Here is a 21,290-nt window from a genome sequence, read left to right as displayed (position 1 = left end):
CCAACCCAAGAATTTGCAGAATTCTTTAGAAAGGCACTGAGCTTTCGTGTTGGTTTGTTTGGGCTTGGAGTGGCAGTTTACGCCAGTTTATATGTTGCGAGTGGCAGGGACATCCCAGTTAACATCTGGAAAGAATAACAGAATAACATGTTGCTTGCGAGAGTGAGTCCTGGAACCAGACTATCTCCTTTTCAGTTCTGCCTTGACAAGTAGAAACTGTGTGGTCTTCAGTCAGTTGCTAATCCACCATGAACCTCAATATTCTCCTTTGTTAAAGGAATGTGATATTGGTATCTACATTCCAGGGTCATCATGAAGATTCAATGAAACTGCTTCACTGAGTGTTTGGTACATAGTAGTTATTCTTGATATATGAAAGAATAAAGGAAAAATAAAGAAGATTTAAAACACTGTAACAAAGTAATTCATGCATTGCCAATCAAGAAAGATTCAATAAATAGTATTATTTTTACTTTGGATAACTCAAGTACTCTACGTCCGGCTTGAAGCATGGACCTTTTCCTGGTGAAGATTTTCCTATCTCTATCTTTTCAGGTGCTGTTCTCTTGGTCGGGGTCAACAAACCTTGGGTACCCACAGACTTCCTCTCAGTTATGAGAGTTGGCAAACGACTGGCCTCCTTCTGTGATGGGGGCTGGCACCACCAAACATATCCTCTGACTGTGATCCTCGGGGTCTTGGCAGCCAATACACAGTTTTCTTGCTTTAATTGGGCTGAGATTCATTCCTACATGTGGCAGCTGCAAAGATTTATTCTCCTTACAATTAGGCATTGCAATGCTTAGCATTGCTTGGACTTAATTTTAAGTACATTTTGGTGGCCCCTTTCCCTCCACCGCACCTTGGTTGCTCCAGGAGAGAGCATATGGCCCAGTAATTCTTTAAAGCTCATTTTATGGGCCATTCTCAGGCACTTCCTGCTGGCCTTTGGAACAGAGCCTTGTTTGTGACTGCATTTTTGCTTATGCTCCTGCCAAATGCTTCCTCCAAAACCAGCAATAAAACCGCAGGATCCGATAAGCCCTGGTCATCAGAATGGCTTAATGAGAGCAACCTCGACAATTGGGGTCTTTAATAGCAACCAGCACGGCAGGACTTGTGCCTTGAGTACCAGGACAGCCTGGGCAGGTCACCTTTGTGGTTTATGGGAATTTCTCCAAATAATGTAAAATTTGAGACCATCTCAGGGAACGATCCCACACTAAGCTATTTTTCTCTTAAGCAAAAAATGGATAGGACAAAAACAGAACAGAGTGGTTCTCTCTGGCTTCTCCTTATAGAAGAATAAATCTGGAGTTTATAAAGGTCTTACTGGGAAAAAAAAATATCACTGGGTTTGTATGGCTACCTTCACTGTACATTGCTTCAAAATTATGTGAATTACATTATGTTGCTGGCTGGCAGAAATGTACTTGAAATACAGGTTGGATACTTAAAACAGATTTTGTTCAAAGTATATTCACATGAAATGGCACTTAAGGTAAAATTAGATCTTGTCTATGATCTCTGTGCTATTAAACAGTTTTAAAATCTGAATTATTAATTAAAACCTGTGAACTAGTACTATTTTAAAATGATTGTGCTTTTTTGATTGCTAACAGAACTTGGGTGACTTTCAAAAGAAGTTGATTTCCTTTTATGTTAGCTAATAGAAACCCCATTGTAATCATAAAAGGCATGAAGAAATTATGTTACAAGTGGATGTTATTTAAGTGGAAGTTAACACAGAATATATTAAAGTACCCATGGTCTTATCAACAGCGTGCTATAATGGCTTCTGATTAACACTGAAAACATGATTGATGTTAGTTTGAGCATGGAACACTGAAAATGGGACACTGAGAGAATGTAACTGAAAGCTTGTTAATTTCATACAATCATTCAATTTCTCTCTACTCCTTTGTGACAGCTTTTGTTTTTATGACCATTAAAGAGTCATGACAATTTAATGAGACCTTTCAATGATAATAGTAATGGGGGAAAAAAAAACCAAACCTTAAAATTCTGACTTGTTATCACTGCTAGAAATAGAAACAATATCTTAATTTTGGTTATAAATACAGTTTGTTAGCCTGATTTATAATGAGTAATATGTAAAATAATGCAAACAAGTCTAGTCAGTAATTCACGTTAAGTGTACCAACATGTTATGGGCTAACAGTTATACTAGAGCCAAAGAAGAAAGGGGGGCACATTTGTTTAAAAATCCTCTAGATTCAAGCTGGTTTTAGAAAAGGCAGAGGAACCAGAGATCAAATTGCCAACATCCGCTGGATAATGGAAAAAGCAAGAGTTCCAGAAAAACATCTATTTCTGCTTTATCGAGTATGCCAAAGCCTTTGACTGTGTGCATCACAAGAAACTGTGGAAAGTTCTGAAAGAGATGGGAATACCAGACCACCTGACCTGCCTCTTAAGAAATCTGTATGCAGGTCAGGAAGCAACAGTTAGAACTGGACATGGAACAACAGACAGGTTCCAAATAGGAAAAGGAGTACGTCAAGGCTGTATATTGTCACCCTGCTTATTTAACTTATATGCAGAGTACATCATGAGAAATGCTGGACTGGAAGAAACACAAGCTGGAATCAAGATTGCCAGGAGAAATATCAATAACCTCAGATATGCAGATGACACCACCCTTATGGCAGAAAGTGAAGAGGAGCTAAAAAGCCTCTTGATGAAAGTGAAAGAGGAGAGCGGAAAAGTTGGGGAAACAGTGGAAACAGTGTCAGACTTTATTTTGGGGGGCTCCAAAATTACTGCAGATGGTGACTGCAGCCATGAAATTACAAGACACTTACTCCTTGGAAGAAAAGTTATGACCAACCTAGATAGTATATTCAAAAGCAGAGACATTACTTTGCCGACTAAGATCCATCTAGTCAAGGCTATGGTTTTTCCTGTGGTCATGTATGGATGTGAGAGTTGGACTGTGAAGAAGGCTGAGCACCGAAGAATTGATACATTTGAACTGTGGTGTTGGAGAAGACTCCTGAGGGTCCCTTGACTGCAAGGAGATCCAACCAGTCCATTCTGAAGGAGATCAACCTTGGGATTTCTTTGGAAGGAATGATGCTAAAGCTGAAGCTCCAGTACTTTGGCCACCTCATGTGAAGAGTTGATTCATTGGAAAAGACTCTGATGCTGGGAGAGATTGGGGGCAGGAGGAGAAGGGGACGACCCAGGATGAGATGGCTGGATAGCATCACGGACTTGATGGACGTGAGTGTGAGTGAACTCCGGGAGATGGTGATGGACAGGGAGGCCTGGCGTGCTGCGATTCATGGGGTCACAAAGAGTCAGACACGACTGAGCGACTGAACTGATCTGAACTGAGAAGAAACATGCAAGGCACTCTAGTTCCCTGATAGCTCAGTTGGTAAAGAATCTACCTGCAATGCAGGAGACTCTGGTTCAATTCCTGAGTCGGGAAGATCCACTGGAGAAGGGATGGGCTACCCACTTCAGTATTCTTGTACTTCCATTGTGGCTCAGCTGGTAAAGAATCTGCCTGCAATGTGGAAGACCTGGGTTTGATCCCTGGGTTGGGAAGATTCCCTGGAAAAGGGAAAGGCTACCCACTCCAGTATTCTGGCCTAGAGAATTCAATGGACTGTTTAGTCCCTGCGGACACAAGAGGTGAACATGACTGAGAAACTTTAGCTTTCTAGATCCTAAGCAGGTGTAAGGCTAATGACTGCTGAAGATTTAAAGGGAAAGGGATTTAGTTGGGAAGAAGCAGACTATATCTTGGACAAATATTTTCATTATTAAAAGTAGAGCATATATATGTATATATACACATATATATGAAATTACATATATATATTACATCAGTTCAGTTCAGTTGTTCAGTCGTGTCTGACTCTCTGTGACCCCATGGACTGCAGCATGCCAGACTTCCCTGTCCATCACCAACTTCCCATCCAACCATCTCATCCTCTGTCGTCCACTTCTCCCACCTTCAATCTTTCCCAGCATCAGGGTCTTTCCCAATGAGTCAGTTCTTCACATCAGGTGGCCAAAGTATTGGAGTTTCAGCTTCAACATCAGCCTTCCAATGAATATTCAGGACTGATCTCCTTTAGGATTGACTGATTGGATCTACTTGCAGTCCAAGGGACTCTCAAGAGTCTTCTCCAACACCACAGTTCAAAAGGATCAATCCTTTGGTGCTCAGCTTTCTTTATAGTCCAACCCTCACATCCATACATGACTACTGCATGTCTCTGCTTTTTAATATGCTGTCTAGGTTGGTCATAACTTTTCTTCCAAGGAGCAAGAGTCCTTTCATTTCATGACTGCAGTCACCATCTGCAGTGATTTTGGAGCCCCCCAAAATAAACTGTCACTGTTCCCACTGTTTCCCCATCTATTTGCCATGAAGTGATGTGACTGGATGCCATGATCTTAGTTTTCAGGATGTTATTTTATGCCAAATTTTTTACTCTCCTCTTTCACTTTCACCAATAGGTTCTTTAATTCTTCTTCACCTTCTGCCATAAGGGTAGTGTCATCTGCATATCTGAGGTTACTAATATTTCTCCCAGCAATCTTGATTCCAGGTTGTGTTTCATCCAACCCAGCATCTCACATGATGTACTCTGCATATAAGTTAAATAAGCAGGGTGACAATTACAGCCTTGATGTACTCCTTTCCCTATTTGGAACCAGTCTGTTGTTAAATGTCCATTTCTAACTGTTGCTTCTTGACCTGCATACAGATTTTTCAGGAGGCAGGTCAGGTGGTCTGGCATTTCCATCTCTTGAAGAATTTTCTACAGTTTGTTGTGATCCACACAATCAAAGGCTTGGCATAGTCAATAAAGCAGATGTTTTTCTGGAACTCTCTTGCTTTTTTTGATGATCCAGTAGATGTTGGCAATTTGATCTCTGGTTCCTCTGTCTTTTCTAAATTCAGCTTGAACATCTGGAAGTTCACAGTTCACATACTATTGAAGGCCTGGCTTGGAGAATTTTGAGCATTACTTTACTAGCATGTGAGATGAGTGCAACTGTGTGGTAGTTTGAACATTCTTTAGCATTGCCTTTCTTTGGGATTGGAATGAAAACTGACCTTTTCCAGTCCCATGGCCACTGCTGAGTTTTCCAAATTTGCTGGCTTATTGAGTGCAGCACTTTCACAGCATCATCTTTTAGGATTTGAAATAGTTTAACTGGAACTCCATCACTTCCACTTGTTTTGCCACAGTTCTGGCTCAGTCTCTATGAGGTCTCTGGGTCCTGGTGCCCAAAAGGTTAGTTTGAGCCCTCTGAGGATCTCTGGTGGGTAAGGGGTTTGATTCTAAATGCGATTTCATCCCTCCTACCATCTTGCTGGGGCTCTCCTTTGCCCTTGTACGTGGGTTATCTTTTTTTGGTAGGATCCAACATTTTCCACTCAATGTTCATATATATATATATGAAATTTACCCATCAGGTCTAGTGATTTTTTTTTTCATTGTCATTCATGAGAAGGAAGCAAAGTGCACAAAAAGAATACTCATTTGGGAAATAATACTTGGAAAGATAAAGCGTGTGAGACATACAATATATTTCTCACACCATTGGCCATCTAGATGGTATTAACACTTGGTGTGTAGATGGAGAACAACAAAATTTTTTGGATATTTCCTCTCAAACATAATAAGTGAAAGTTCAGAAAATGTGAGTTTCTACTTTTTCTATTCAGCTGCAAAATATGTCTGGAAAAATATCTTTGGTTAAAAAGTGTAATATTTATTCTATAAACCTATAAACCTATTACTGTGAAAGAAAGGGCAGTAGATTTTGGTAGACAACTAGCAGTCTCTACAACAATTATTACAACATGCAAATCATATTTATATGTATGTGTATATATATGTTTTATGTTTTGTAATTGGTCTTCTACTTTTACCTTTAGTGAATATAATAAGGGCAAAATCTATGTCTGCTTTATTTACTAATACATCCTTTACCCTTAATACCCTTACTATCTCTTAGTAGGTATTCAATACAAATTTGTTAAATCACTGACTGACTGAATGAATGAATGAATACAAGTGATTTTCCAGGCAAAGAAACTAAGGTTCAGACAAGTTATACAGTTTAGCCCTTTCTAGAGGCTGGGTGACCATTTTCTAGGAATGTTGAATGATTTATAACTCTGATGGATAGCTTAACAAGACAGTAAGCTCTCTTGCAATACTGAATGTCTATGATTCTTCGGTGTTGTAGGAAATTACAACACTCCAAATAGGACCATGAAACTGCTTTGTGAGGGAGTAGATCAAGAGAAATTAGAAGATTTACCTTTTATCTTGTTGGTTCAGTCACATATAATTCTTTCCCTCACAGCATTCCAAGCTAAGCTCTCACAGGCTTCATCCCCATATCAAAATGGGTACCATTAATCTAAAATGCTAGAAGATTGCAGCAAACTTGCCATATACCTCTTTTAAATCATGCCTTCCTTGGGCAGAAAAGTAAATATGTGCTGTGTTTAAAAGATTTCCTGTTGAGCTTCAGGCTGCCTGGGAGAATAAAACAGATAGTGAGTTATGTTAATAAATGTCTTTATCATATATTCTGCATAGTTGTACTAAAATAAAAAAAGGAAAGGCAAGATTTTGAGAGGTATAACCAGTGTACATCAATTGATTATCAACTAAATCTTTTGGTCAGACAAGTGTGAGTGTTCATTGCTGTTGCCAGTTTTTTCTTCTTTACATTTTGTTCTGCAAAACAATTCGTTCTAAACCTGCTTTTCTGTTTTTCAAGATATCGAAGACTTTGAAACCAAAACAAGAAGCACAGTGTCCGTCCGAGAAGGCCAAGGCGTGGTGCTTCTCTGTGGCCCACCACCACACTTTGGAGGTATGGTTACTTTCGGTCACACCAGTAATTCGGCCACTCAGGGAATAAAGTAGGCATAGTAGTCCTTAGTGCCAGTGGTAGCCCTCCATCAAATCTAAGGGACTATGAAAGTTTTTCTGGCTCATCCTGCTGTATCAAGTCTTAATCCAAATCTTTTCTTTTAAAAACATGTATTCAATCACTCACTCAACAGATATGTCCTTAAAGAGAAGCAGTATGGCCCTGTACACATGTGTGAGCATTGGGGCTTTGCAGTGAAATGATCACAGCTGTAATCTGTGGTCACCCTACATGACAAAGAATGATTTGTTTAAACATTTTAGGCTCAATTTCCTCAGCTGTAAAGTAGAGATACTAACTGATGCCTATACTATAGGACAGTCATGAGTGTTAAATGAGCTAATGAAAGTGTGAAAAGTGAAGTTGCTCAGTCGTGTCCGACTCTTTGCAACCCATGGACTATAGCCCACCAGGTTCCTCCAGCCATGAAATTTTCCTGGCAAGAGTACTGGAGTGGGTTTCCATTCCCTTCTCCAGGGGTTCTTCCTGACCCAGGGATCGAACCCAGGTCTCCCACATTGCGGGCAGACGCTTTTACCATCTGAGCCACCAGGGAAGCTTGAGCTAGTGAATATAAACCAATTAATTTAACAGCCAGTATTTTATTTTAAAAAGAAAGCTAGGACTGTTATTTTATTTTAATTATTGGGTTCCATGGAGAAGCAAATTTCAACAGCTGTTCTGGAAACATGTGAACTATTGGAAGAGGAAAGCTGCCCATTTAATTGGAAGAAAATGTTATGGAACACCAAATCAGGTTATCTCCTGGCAATGGTGAAAATCAAGCAGCAAATGCTATTCTCTGCTTTGGAAGAATCTGGATTAACTGATGAACTACCCAGTTGCCAGGGATCTAAAGCATCTACTGATTCTCACCCCACTGGTTTGCAATTTCTTAAAATGTGGACAGTTTGGTACAATTTGGTAGATTCTCAGCCAACTGTGATCCTGGAGGAAGTCAGTGTAAAAATATCCATAAAGTCATTTCAGTTAGTACAATCCGATATCACACTATGTTATGAAAGTGAAAGTGAAAGTCTCTTAGTCATGTCCTACTCTTTGTGACCCCATGGAGGATAAAGCCCCTGGAATTCTCCAGGCCAGAATACTGGAGTGGGTAGCCTTTCCTGTCTCCAGGGAATCTTCACAACACAGACATCCAACCCAGGTCTCTTGCATTGCAGGCGGATTCTTTACCAACTGAGCTATGAGGGGAAAGCCACACTATGTTATAGTTCAGTTCAGTTGCTCAGTCTTGTCTGTCTCTTTGCAACCCCATGGACTGCAGCATGCCAGGCTTCCCTGTCTATCACTAACTCCCGAGACCTGCTGAAACTCATGTCCATCAAGTCAGTGATGCCATCCAACCATTTCATCCTCTGTCCTCTCATTCTCCTCCTGCCTTCAATTTTTCCCAGCATCAGGATCTTTTCCAAGGAGTCAGTTCTTAGCATCAGGTGACTAAAGTATTGGAATTTCAGCTTTCGCATCGGTCCTTCCAATGAATATTCAGGACTGATTTCCTTTAGGATGGACTAGTTGGATCTCCTTGCAGTCAAGAGACTCTCAAGAGTCTTCCCCAATACCACAGTTTAAAAGCATCAACTCTTCGGTGCTCAGCTTTCTAGTCCAACTCTCGTATCCATACATGACTATTGGAAAAATCATAGCTTTGACTAGACAGACCTTTGTTGGCAAAGTAATGTCTCTGCTTTTTAATATGCTGTCTAGGTTGGTCATAGCTTTTCATCCAAGGAGCAAGCATCTTTTAATTTCATGGCTGTAGTCACCATCAGCAGTGATTTTGGAGCCCCAAATGATCATATGAAAATAAAGTATTTCACTGTTTCCATTGCTTCCCTATCTATTTGCCATGAAGTGATAGGACCAGATGCCATGATCTTAGTTTTCTGAAGTAATGTTATAGTTAATTTAATAATAATAGCAAGTACTTATACAGTACAGATCTAAATACTTTATATGTATTAGATTCTTAAATCTGTAGAATTACTAGTCGAGGGAGATACTATGATGTTTCTTGTTTTATGAATGAGAATACTAAGATACAGAGAGGGTAAGTAAATGGTCCAATGTCATGAATCTTGTAATCCTGAAGCCAGACATCAAATCCATGCAGTCTGAGTCCTAGACCCTGGATAGATCCTAATCACCAATGTCTCTTATAATTGATTTCCACTTTAGAACAGGAGGATTTTTGGAAACAGATGGACAAATTTTAAGAAATAAGTGAAAACTTTTCTTCTAATATTAAAACAAATATTATTTATGATCCTTAAAAAACTTGAAGCTATTTTTGCCATTACTTTCAGTTTCATACAATCTTGCAAAATGCTAACACAAAAAGAAAAAAACAAACAAACATACAAACCCTAATTGGAAGTTAGCAATATTTTTATTCAATATTATTACAGAGTGGTATGTCACTTTGCTCACTAGCAATATTAGGGAAGAGTTACAATATTTTCAACATTATCTGATAAAATGATACTATTCCAGAGCACACAAAAATTTGATAGTGCTTATTTCTTAACAATTAAAAAAAGGTGAAAGTGAAGTCGCTCAGTCATGTCCAATTCTTTGGGACCCCATGGACTGTAGCCTGCCAGGCTCCTCCATCCATTGGATTCTCCAGGCAAGAATAATGGAGTGGGTTGCCATTTCCTTCTCCAGGAGATCTTCCCAACACAGAGATCGAACCTGAGTCTCCCGCACTGCAGGCAGACTCTTTACCATCTGAGGCACCAGGGGCTCCATTTTTTTAACAATAGGAAGGTTATTTTCCAGTACCATAATCTTAGACAAAACATGCAAATCGTGTTTGTTTGTACTGTCGGTCTATGTCATTTTATACTCTGACACTGGTCAAAGAGACTTGACAGAATCATAGACTAGTTTCAACTTTGTTTACTCTAAATAAGAACAGCAGACATGTAAACTATTTCTAAATGAATGTCATTATACTTTAAAAAGGCAGTAAAGTAGGAGAGCTTTCCCTGGTCACCTTGTCACCTACCAGTGAAGAAGTATATGTTGATCTTTTTTTTTAAATTTTATTTGGAGGCTAATTACTTTACAATATTGTGGCGGGTTTGCCATACATTCACATGGATCAGCCGTGGGTGGACATGTGTTCCCCATCCTGACCCTCCCTCCACCTCCATCCGCATCCCATCCCTCAGGGTCATCCCAGTGCACCAGCCCTGAGCGCCCTGCCTCATGTATCAAACTTTTAAAGCATGTAAAGCTTTCATTATAACAGTGCCTGTTTAACATCATGAAATTAACTCACAGATATACAAAACCTACCTGAAATTAAGTCTGTTATAACTGAATAATGAGTACCTGTTGCATGCAAATTATGACAAATTTGACTGATACCAAATTCTGTTTTGCGATATATAATGCTCTAGCAGGATTCCAAAGGCATTTATCAATATTGACTTCATTCAGGTATTATAAGGATTTTCTTCTAAGAGCCATGGCTTTCTCATATCTACAATGACAGGAATGCTAGAATACTATTCAGTTTTCCTTCATATCTCTCTCAGATCAAAACTGAGGGGATTATTGACACCATTTGCTTCAATTATATAAAGAATTATTAATTCATTAAAGTATTAATGGAGTAATTGAGTCATTAAATGTTAATAATGGCAATAATAACTACCAGTTGTTGAATTGTTACCCTCAGCAAGCACCATAAGGCTTTCCATTTATTTTCTCATTCCCACTATTCCAATGATTAAGAATAATAATTTTAAAATAAGAACATTGAGACTCAGACTAAATCAGTTTTTAGTTAGTAAATAAAGACAAGATTCCAACGCAGAACTTTCTGACTTCAAAAACTGCCAATGGATAGACTCCGTGGTTAACTCTTCAACCTCAAGTTATTTATTAGTTTCAAGAATCTTATACCTCCCAGTTTGCTAAAAGCCCTAAGAGTGTCTTTACATCATTAAAACAATTCATTCTTCTTTTTTCCTCGCCTTTTTGTGAGGGTGAATTGTGCAAAAAAAAACCTCAAGAAAGAAAAGAAATGTATTTGTCAGATAAGCTTTAAATTGCATTAGTGGACAGCTAGCTGAAAGTGGGCCAACTCTACAGATGGACATTGTTTATCTTTGTCTGTAATTTTCCTTGTGTTATATATATATAATTCTAAGCTCATTTAGGTGGTTGGGTGAATTCATTTCCTTAGAGTTGTAGGCCTAAGGTCCCCATGTCCTTTCTGGTCAGCTGTCAAGGGCCACTCTCGTCTTATAGAAGCTGCCCACACTTCTTGCCACATGCCTCTACATTTTCAAAACCAGCAACAGAGAATCTCCTTTACATCAGTTCCCTGTAATACTTCAAATCTCTCTAGCCCTATCCAGGCCCAGGAAGGGCTCATCTGAATAGGTCAGCACCATCAAAGATAAAGCCACTTTCAAAGTCAACTGTGCCATCTATTCTAACACATGAAAGTGACGGCTCACCATATTCATAAATCCCATCATAATCAGATGGTGGGCAAGGGTCCGTGGGGGTTACTTTAGAATTCTGTCAGCCATAATTCACTTTCCTTCCTTTATTTCCATCTCTCTAAAGGCTCCACATTTGCCTACACACCTGGCAGTCATAAAGACATGCCCTAGAAGTATACCAACTGGGACAGACAGAGTCAGCAGGGCAAGATGGGGCAAAAGTTGGCAAGGCCAAATTTATTTTTATATCCAGTATGTGAATAGCAAAGACTCACTGTAAATATTAATAAAGCTTCTCATAAAGAAAGGTGCTACAGATTCCATAGTTCTAGAAGGCCATATGAGCTGAAATTCTCATATCATTTTTTGAAAAATTTGGTTCTGTTGTATGTGTGCCTGGTATGTATGGTCTATGTATCTAGTCCACAGCAGCAAATCCCTCAAGGTGTTCAGTAACAAGTGAAAAATCATATTAAATGTGAAATCAGAACATCCTGAATTCTTCATGCTTTCTCTCGAGTGTGTTCACAAAAAACTTGCAATTTTTTTCTCAACAAGGCCTGTCAAATATATTTCAGTCTGTTTATTTAAAAAAAAAAAAAAAACTTTGGGAGAGTAAGAAAAATATCAACTAGGCTGAACACTAGAACTTTACCCAACAAGGAATAGCTCCAGGACCCAAACAAACAAATAAAAAAGTGTGTGAATGGATTTCCCATGAAAATAATTGGTCATGACTCAATGAAATAGTAGAATAATCAGCATAAACCAAACTGAAGCTGTACTGTTATATGGATGTCCTTTCTTTCAAATAAACCACAGGAGATCTCAGCAGACATTCTTATGGACAATTTTTAAGGCAGCAACAAATGCAGATCTAGGAAGGGAGGATTTACAGACAAAGTTTATTTTAGCAGCAAGGTACCCACAGTGGAAAAGAAGAGAGACCAAGGCAGTAATACCAGAACACAAAATTGGCACGTTCTGCTGTATCTCTTAGAAATGTGATTTTTGGAAACACAACAGGAACCATTTGCTCTACTCTGTGGAGAGAAGCGTATTTTCTTCCATAATGCTACTTCCTTAGCAGAGATAAGCTCCTTGAATGTGACTGGATATACGCCAGTAGAGACGGACTCATTCTTCCTTTCCGCTCTCCTAAAATATGACTTCAAAATACTTCAGAGAAATGTCAGTAATAATGAAGGGGTGGTGGAAAGAAGATTGAAACATTTCATTCCCCATTAGACCTCATTTTCCTTTCTCCTAAACTCTCTCATGGGTAGTCTATGACTTCATTTATCTTCACACAATATTTAACAATCCCTTCCATTATCTGTTATATGTTTTATCCTTAATTTGGGTATACACCTCAGAAAAATACAATTCTCCTACTTAGCTTCTTGGTTCTTGGCAGAACTAAAATTCGGATAGTCAACTAAATAAAATCCTTTTCTTTCCTCCACAATGTCTTTTTTTTGGGGGGGGGGGATTTATCAATCATTTGTTTTATTTATTTATTATTTTTCTATTTTACTTTATTTTACTTTACAATACTGTATGGGTTTTGCCATACATCAACATGAATCTGCCACGGGTGTACATGAGTTCCCAATCCTGAACCCCCCTCCCACCACCCTCCCCATACCCTCTATCTGGGTCAATGTCTTTAGAGAATTCTAAGGTCATTTCTACAAACACAGATTCATGTGACAAAAAATGGCAATATAACATTTATTTTACTTATTCATATGGGGGAGGGGGTCACAGCTTTGGAATGGCCTTTGAACTGCTATGCAGAAAGGTCTATGCCTCTTGAGATCTCACTCAGCTCAAGGGTGAGCTTTTGTTAACATCCTTCATCACCTGTAACAAAGATTCTGCACAAGTCAATTTGCAACAGGACTGAAAATGGAGTTTCCTCTGAATTTTTAAAATGAACATAAAACTCTTGAAGCAAAAGCTGTTGGATGAATCTGAAAATAAGCAGTCAATAGATCTTCATGAGTGCAGTGAATGAGTCTGTGCTCACATGAAATTCTGTTTAAAAATGACAGGGTAGAGAAATGATGAATGTTGTCTAAAATAATTAAAATCACCTTCACTGTGAAATAACAGTTTTATCATATTGAAAATAAAGCAACATTCTTTCTCTTTATTTTCTGGATATAAAACTCTCAATCTTGGGCTCATAAAAATCATAGGTTTAAAATTTGTTTTAGAGGAAATGTTCCATTCTTTCCTCAGATACAACTTTTAGGTTTGTTGAAGAATTGGATTTATGCCAGTAGTTAGGAGCATCTATGTCTGTAGTAGAAAGATAACGCTACTGTTTGAGCCCCGCATTTGTATTTGCGTCAATAAAAATATTGACGATTCAAACTAAATTGAAAATCATTCTCAGCAAAGTCTCAAAATTGTGTTCGAGAATAAAGAGGACAATCATATTGTCCTATTGAGAAAACATGCTAAATTTTCATATCTTCTTCCTACCAATTAGTTTGTGTTTTTGTTTTTGCTATTTCTGAATATATCACAATGGTAAAGGTAGGTCAAATTGGCAGTGGCAATATTCCTTGTGAATGCTGCCTGAATGGGTAAAATTTTTAGGTAAATAGGCCCAGTAGTTTCCTGTTGGCACAATAATAGTGATAATAACCATCATTATTGAACTTCTACCATATATTCACTCAGTGAATATTTATTATGTACTTACTAAGGGCCACTCATTTTACTGAGGTTTAGGGATATGGTGGAGACCAAAGCAACAAAGTCCTTCACTCCATGAATCTTACAGTAAAAATTATATTAAAAATATAAGTATGGCCAATGATGATAAAAGCTTGGGAGAAAAATAAAGAGCATAGGGAGTGAATGGGTGTTGCTGATGTCTTCTAAGAGATCAAACAAGCCTTCATTGACATTTGAGAAAAGAACTAGAGGAATGAATGAGACACTGAGAAAAGCAGTTTGGGGAGTCGGAACAGCAGGCACAAAGGTCCTGTGGTAGGACTGTGTCTGACATGATGGAAGAAAGCTGAACAAACAGGAGAGTAGATGAAGATATAGGCACTACTTTCAAGATATTTTGCAGCCTTTGGATTTTCCTTTGAGTGACATTAAAATGTACTATATGATAGTGAGCATATAACCACTTAAAAAGTGATTACAATAATTCAGGTTAGAGTTAATAGTGACTCAAGCCAGGATGAGAGCAGTGGACAGGTGGAAATTAGCCATATTCAGGAAAAATGTAGAGGGTATAGCTGCATTAACTTCCTGAAAGATTAAATGTAGATTTTAAGAAAAAGACATGTGTAAAAGATAACTCCAAACTGAGCAGTTGGAAGAATGAAGTTCCATGTACAGGGACAAGGTCAATAAAGGCAGAGCAGGTTTTGGGGTGAGGGAAATCAGGGATTTGTTTTAAGACGAGTTAACTTTCAAATGTCTAACTTCAGACCAAAAACTTCCAATAGGCAGCTGAACTGATATGTGTAGGGAGAAAGTTCTGGTCTGAAGAACTAAATTTAGAAGTTATCTTCTGTAAATAGTATTTAACACCACACAGTTGCAAATGTATGAATGCCTACTATACACTGGGAGTTCGGGTTTCCCTGATGGATCAGACAGTAAAGAATCTGCCTGCAACGCAAGTGACCCAAGTTTGATCCCTGGGTCATGAAGATTCCCTGGAGAAGGAATAGCTACCCGAGTATTCTTGCCTTGTGAATTCCATGGAGAGAGAAGCCTGGCAGGCTTACAGTCCCTGAGGTTACATAGACTTGGACATGACTGAGTGATTAATAATTTCACTTTCATACACTGAGAGCTCAGCTCAGCCTTTGGTATGCCACAACTCATGTAATATACTTTCAAGAAAAATTTCTCCAATTTATAATAGAGCAACTGTGTTAAAGAGATTAGTGCTAACTTGGCCAAGATCATGTGTCTGGAATTCAAAGGATTGTATCTAAATACCACTGCAGTTTTTCTCCTGCTTAATTTTGTCTGGCATTATCTGACCACAGTTCAGTTCAGTTCAGTCGCTCAGTTGTGTCCGACTCTTTGTGACACCATGAATTGCACCACGCCAGCCTCCCCGTCTATCACCAACTCCCGGAGTTCACTCAAACTCACGTCCATCGAGTCAGTAATGCCATCCAGCCATCTCGTCCTCTGTCATCCCCTTCTGCTAATTGCTAAATAAAGTACATAAGGATATAGGAAGTGTTCTAATCTCTACTGGATAATATGTGAATACCATCCACAGAGGTATATTGTATCAGAACTGGCAAGACTATGGCTCTTCCACTCCATGTAGGACCAACATCTTAGAGTATATTCTCTAGATTTCATGCTCCATATTCACACTCAGAATCTCATTCACTCCCAGGAAAAACATTTTCCTTACTTTTCAGCACATTGAACAGAACTTCAATGTTACAGCCTGTTCAATTCAGTTCAGTCACTCAGTTGTGTCCAACTCTTTGCAACCCCATGAATTGCAGCACGCCAGGCCTCCCTGTCCATAACCAACTCCCAGAGTTGACTCAAATACATCTCCACTGAGTAGGTGATGTCATCCAAACGTCTCATCTTCTGTCGTCCCCTTCTCCTCCTGCCTTCAATCTTTCCCAGCAACAGAGTCTTTTCAAATGAGTCAGCTCTTCACATTAGGTGGCCAAATACAGCCTATTACCACTTGTTTAACCCAGAGTTTCTCAATATTGGCACTATTGACAACTTAGGACAAGATATTTCTTTTCACAAGGCTTGTCCTGTGTGTTGTTAAGATATTAATGGCATCCTTGGCCTGTACCTACTTGATGCCAGAAGCACTCATTCTCCACTTGTAAGAAGGAGAAAATGGCTCTAGACATTGACAAATATCCCTAGATGATCAAACTCACCTCTAGTGGAGATCCACTGGTGTTGCCCAGGTCTTATGTTCACTATTTTAAGCTCACCCATGGAGGATGGAAACTGAGGAGGAAAGAAGTCTAGTCCTTCTGTATCTTGCCCCATGACTCACCCTGGGTTCCTTAAAATTGGAGCATACCTTGAAATTTACTCAGAAGTTGCCTGGGTTTTCATTCTTTCTTCAGGATGGATTTACCAGTACCGAAGCTGTCCTCGAATGTATTGGAAGCTAGTAACCATAGGAACTCAGAGGGCCTTTTTAGCGGCTGTCTGTCCTGGAGAAGCAAATGGAAACCCACTCCGATACTCTTGCCTGGGAAATCTCATGGACAGAGGAGCCTGGCAGGCTACAGTCCATGGAATCACAAAAGAGTTGGACATGACTGAGCAACTAAACAACAACAACAAATCCTAGAAACTCAGAGGGCCTTTACTTAGTGGTTGTTTGTAGGGCACAAAGGCAATCATCTCCATGATTCCAAACAGGAGGTGCTGTAAATCTAAAGGCATCTAATAAAGTCTAGGTGGTCAAGCAGTAATTGTGGAACAAATGGGAACTCAACTAGGAGTGATTATAAAGGTGTCGGGCCAGTTTTCTGGCTTGCATCATAAACTTGCTCAGCACCAATATCAATGACTTCAACCCAGAAAAGAAATTATTCTTCTTGGATTAGGTCTTTACCACTGAGCTAGCATAACCATGATTTACCACCTAAGAGCCAGTCACATTTAACCCTGGAGCACTACACAAGGTTTGCAGTAAAGTACACTCATATTGGAATATTCCAAAGGGGGGATTTATCCACTAAATCTGAGCACTGTACTTCAGATTCTTTATTCTGCTCATTTATTTTCTACCTCAAGAAACATGCTACCAATATTGAGACCCTTTCTACAGTGCCAGTAGAAGTTCTCAGTGTCAGTGTTTATTTTTATGAGTTTCTTTCCCATGAGATGCTTCCCCTCTAATAAAAATTATATCCCATATAATGGGTATACTTGCATATATCTTTGTGTTTGTATTTTCAATATCAGAGCACAAGATATAGGGCTATAAAAGATGTCAAAACATAATCAGGCTCTGGGGAAAATAGGATTTTTTGTATGCTTGGCAGAGCAGCTGATAGTCTTCAATTGCTTACCGCAGATCTTACATTTCTAATAATAATAAAATTATAGAGGATGGTGTCAGTGTGAAACTATAGACAATGGCTCAGGGAAGACCAATTATCATTCAGTTCTAATGTTCCTGCTGAATCATCACAGGGAAAATACATCACAATCATTAATAACAGATAAATGTCATAGATGGTGGAGAAAAAATTTAAAAATTCAGCGATTTCAACTTAAGTGGCTCATGAATTATACATTTAATTAAGAAAAGCCAAATGGGAAGGATTTCAAACTTCCAATTTGCAAGGTATTTTTCTTCTTTCCCCATTAAAAAGTATACAAATTAAGCACAGCAGTGGCTGATGATGGGGGGGGGGGGGGGAAGATAAAAGCGCCCATTGCAGGCTGGCTGTTTGGATGAATGGGAAAAGGCAGCCAGTGGGGAAAAGGCAGCAGGGCAGGATGAAAAATAATAGTGACAGGAAGGGCTTGCAACTTTGCACCTTCACCAGTTCACAGAAGGGTGCAAAAGGACACCTGGATTCTAGTCTCAGAACTACTGTCGTCTTCCTTTCTGTTTATTTGCCTGTGAAATGAGGGGGTTGGGCTGGAGGAAATTTCAGGTCCCTACCATTCCAGACATGCCATGAATCTGTAAGTCGAGGAACATACTCTTCGACTTCCTACACACCCCCTGAAGGCAAATATAAAAGGTGACCACCATTCTGTCAAAGCTTCCCCAGTGTGATCTCCCAGAGAAGACTGAATTTTACCATTAACAGCAATGGTTTTCAAAGCAGAATGTCCTCACTACCAACACCCCCTGGGAATGTTATCAATGCAAAATTTCTGGCCCCTCCTCAGACCTAATGAATGAGAAACTCATTAGTTTATGGTTCACCAAGTCCTCCAGGTGACAGTGATACCCACTGAAGTTTTAAAATCTCTGCTCTAGAGAGACCTTCATAGAGAGGAGAATTGCTAACTACAGGTTTCGCAAGTGTGTTCTCTGCCCTGCTAATAGTAGCTATACGCTTGCTGGAGTAATTTTGAATAGCAGGTTAATCATTTATTCTACAAGATTCTGAGGAATTCAAACCGAGTATGGGCAATATGATAAGGGAGGGAATATGAGGAACAACTGGCTTAGATGTGAGAGGGCTCAGATATGCAGGGAGCTGGGATTTTGGAAGTCTGATGGCAAAAAAGAAGGATTAGACATTAGAAGGACAAAGGTTCAAGTTCTATCCCTTTTCACATGTTAACAGTATAATTTTGGGAAATTACATTTATACCTCTAGCTCCAGTATCTTTCCTATGCTGCTGCTGCTGCTAAGTTGCTTCAGTCATGTCTGACTCTGTGCGACCCCATAGACGGAAGCCCACCAGGCTCCCCCATCCCTGGGATTCTCCAGGCGAGAACACTGGAGTGGGTTGCCATTTCCTTCTCCAATGCATGAAAGTGAAAAATGAAAGGGAAGTCTGGATATATAGTAGCAGGCATATTTGCAATAGCCAATTAACCTCACAAAACAAATTGTAGGAATGATGAAACAAGTATGAAACAAAAGTGCTTCTATTTTTTCAAAATTATTCCTTATGTCATCTTCCTTATTTCTGAACATATTCTTCAAGTAGCTTCTAAATATCCCACTATTGAAGAAGGATACACTACATGTAGGAACAGATAAGAAAGCTTTACTAGTAAGGTAAAAATGAATCCCCTGGGGAGAGGTGAAAATTATAGTCTCTGGCCCCAAGATTATAGGGTAAAAGTATACAAAGATTTCCTGAGCACCAGTGGCAATGTGTAATTTCTGTTCAGCGAAAGGAGTTGCTTTGGATTTCAGAGGGCTAGAACTTATTCCTCTTCCCTCAGAGGCATCGATGAAAGATACCTAAGCTGAACACAGCCCTGGGAATTTGCTCAAGATTTGTCTTTATTTCACAGAAGGTTCGAAAGATGAAGAGACACTGACAACAGGGAAATCTGAACTACATTTTTTCCCTCCTCTTTATACTGAAAAAAATTTTACTATCTAGGTGGCTCTCCAGTTTCAAACAAAACCCTTTGAGCATCTCTCTGGTGAAGAGAGAGCAACAGGCTTAGAAGTGAAGTAGCAAAGGACATCAGTAAAAAAACTCAGACACAAGAGCCTATATGAAATGATACAAGATCCTAGTAGGCACTTGCCAAGAAAACACACACACACACACACACACACACACAAAGATTCAATACCTGGGCATGGGACAAGAATGTCAAAACATATTTTAAAAAGAAGTGAATTTTATTTATGCATAGTTGACCTGAAGGTCTTGAATGGTGGCTCAGACAGTAAACTAAAAGCATAGACTCAGAAAACTCAAAGGAATGTTGAGAGTGGAATAAACTGTTCATAGAGACACAGGTTTAGCTTCCCATTCACTGCAAAAATAAACTTCTTTTGCAACACCTCAAGCAATTCTCATCCATTCTCTGCTTGGTCATCTCTAATGACAGAAAACTCATTATCTCCAGCGTCTTCTGCTAGTATAGCTCTAATGTTTGGACTGATCTTCACTGTATCTTAATGTAGTCAAACAGCATGCTATAGTATCCACAAGTCCTACTTTTGCCTACTGGACATCAATGGAGAGAACTTTTTTTTTTTTTATCCTTTGTGAATGTCATAGCCATTCGACCTATGAAAACAACTCAATTATTTTTCTCCATTTCCGCCCTCCAGGGTCAAAATCTAAGTTCTTACCACTTTCTTTGGTGTATTAACTTCTGGACTTGGCTACATTTTGGCTATCCATCTCAATATACTTGAGATTTTCAGTTCCCTCTCAATAATGGGTACTTTGAACATAATATTATAATTCAACTGCAAGATATTTGTAGGCTGTTGAAAATACAGATTCCATGGTACTTCACTCAGATGTTAACAAACCAAATTGCTAGCTATCTGCATCTTAACAAGTTTCCTAATGTGCTCTGAATGAAGCATAATAGTCCAGTCTGAATAGTCCATAGTAAGAATAAAGAACATTAAAAAAATAATACTATCCATCCTTTTTTTTTTAATAAATGATAACCCATTCTTGTATTTAGTTTTCCTGGTACATTATTCATCCTGTTGTTTATTTTTCCCATTTACACAATTATACAATAATTAAATATTCAAATATGGCAGGCACAAACTATATAGAGAGTGAAAGTCTTCTGTGTTTTTTTCCCTTTTCTTGAGAAAGCCACTGTATACATGCCTAGATTTTTAAATTTAAAAATTTGCAGAAACACACACACATAAGTTCTCATACATGTAAATGCATAACTTTTTATGAGATCATACTAAACATTTTTATTTACAATATACTTTTCATGTAATAACATGTCTTAGATTGTTTTTCTTCCTGAACACTAATTTTATAGGCTTAACGACACTTTGTGAATTTTTATATTTCATGCTTAAGTGGCATTTTTGTTGCTGTTCATCCTCTTTGTTGTATATTTCTGTCATATCTTCTTCATTCCTGAGAATGATACCAGAGTTCTGGCTATTTAGATGAATTTATTCTTACTGAAATAATTTATGAATGTCAGAATTTAAAACATTGCATATACAATATATAATTTAATATATAAGTGATTTAATTTAGTCTGTTTTTTGTAAACTCATTATTTTCTTCTGTCTCCTTTCTATCTTCTTTTCTTTCTTTCTTTAAAAAGAATCTGGTTCCCTAAGTATATTGTTAATGCTTTATCTCTTTTTTTTTCTTGGTTTGAAAGGAATGATAAAGATGCCAAAATTCACATATTTCCACTTTCTCAAGGGACTT

The 21,290-nt window shown here is 38.6% G+C and overlaps 1 protein-coding gene across 3 annotated transcripts in view; it reads left to right on the top strand.

The window, feature by feature from the left end:
- Positions 1-21,290, top strand: part of CNTN6 (contactin 6) — a 174,108-nt gene that overhangs the window by 39,215 nt on the left and 113,603 nt on the right. For all 3 annotated transcript variants that reach the window (XM_069562587.1, XM_069562588.1, XM_069562586.1), the window contains exon 2: positions 6,787-6,882. In XM_069562587.1, the coding sequence (XP_069418688.1) occupies positions 6,787-6,882 (96 nt within the window). The remainder of the gene's footprint in view (positions 1-6,786; positions 6,883-21,290) is intronic.

The sequence above is a fragment of the Ovis canadensis genome, chromosome 19 (genome assembly GCF_042477335.2).
Source record: "Ovis canadensis isolate MfBH-ARS-UI-01 breed Bighorn chromosome 19, ARS-UI_OviCan_v2, whole genome shotgun sequence".
In the NCBI taxonomy this organism is placed as follows: domain Eukaryota; kingdom Metazoa; phylum Chordata; class Mammalia; order Artiodactyla; family Bovidae; genus Ovis; species Ovis canadensis.
This window is presented reverse-complemented; position numbering and strand designations above follow the sequence as displayed.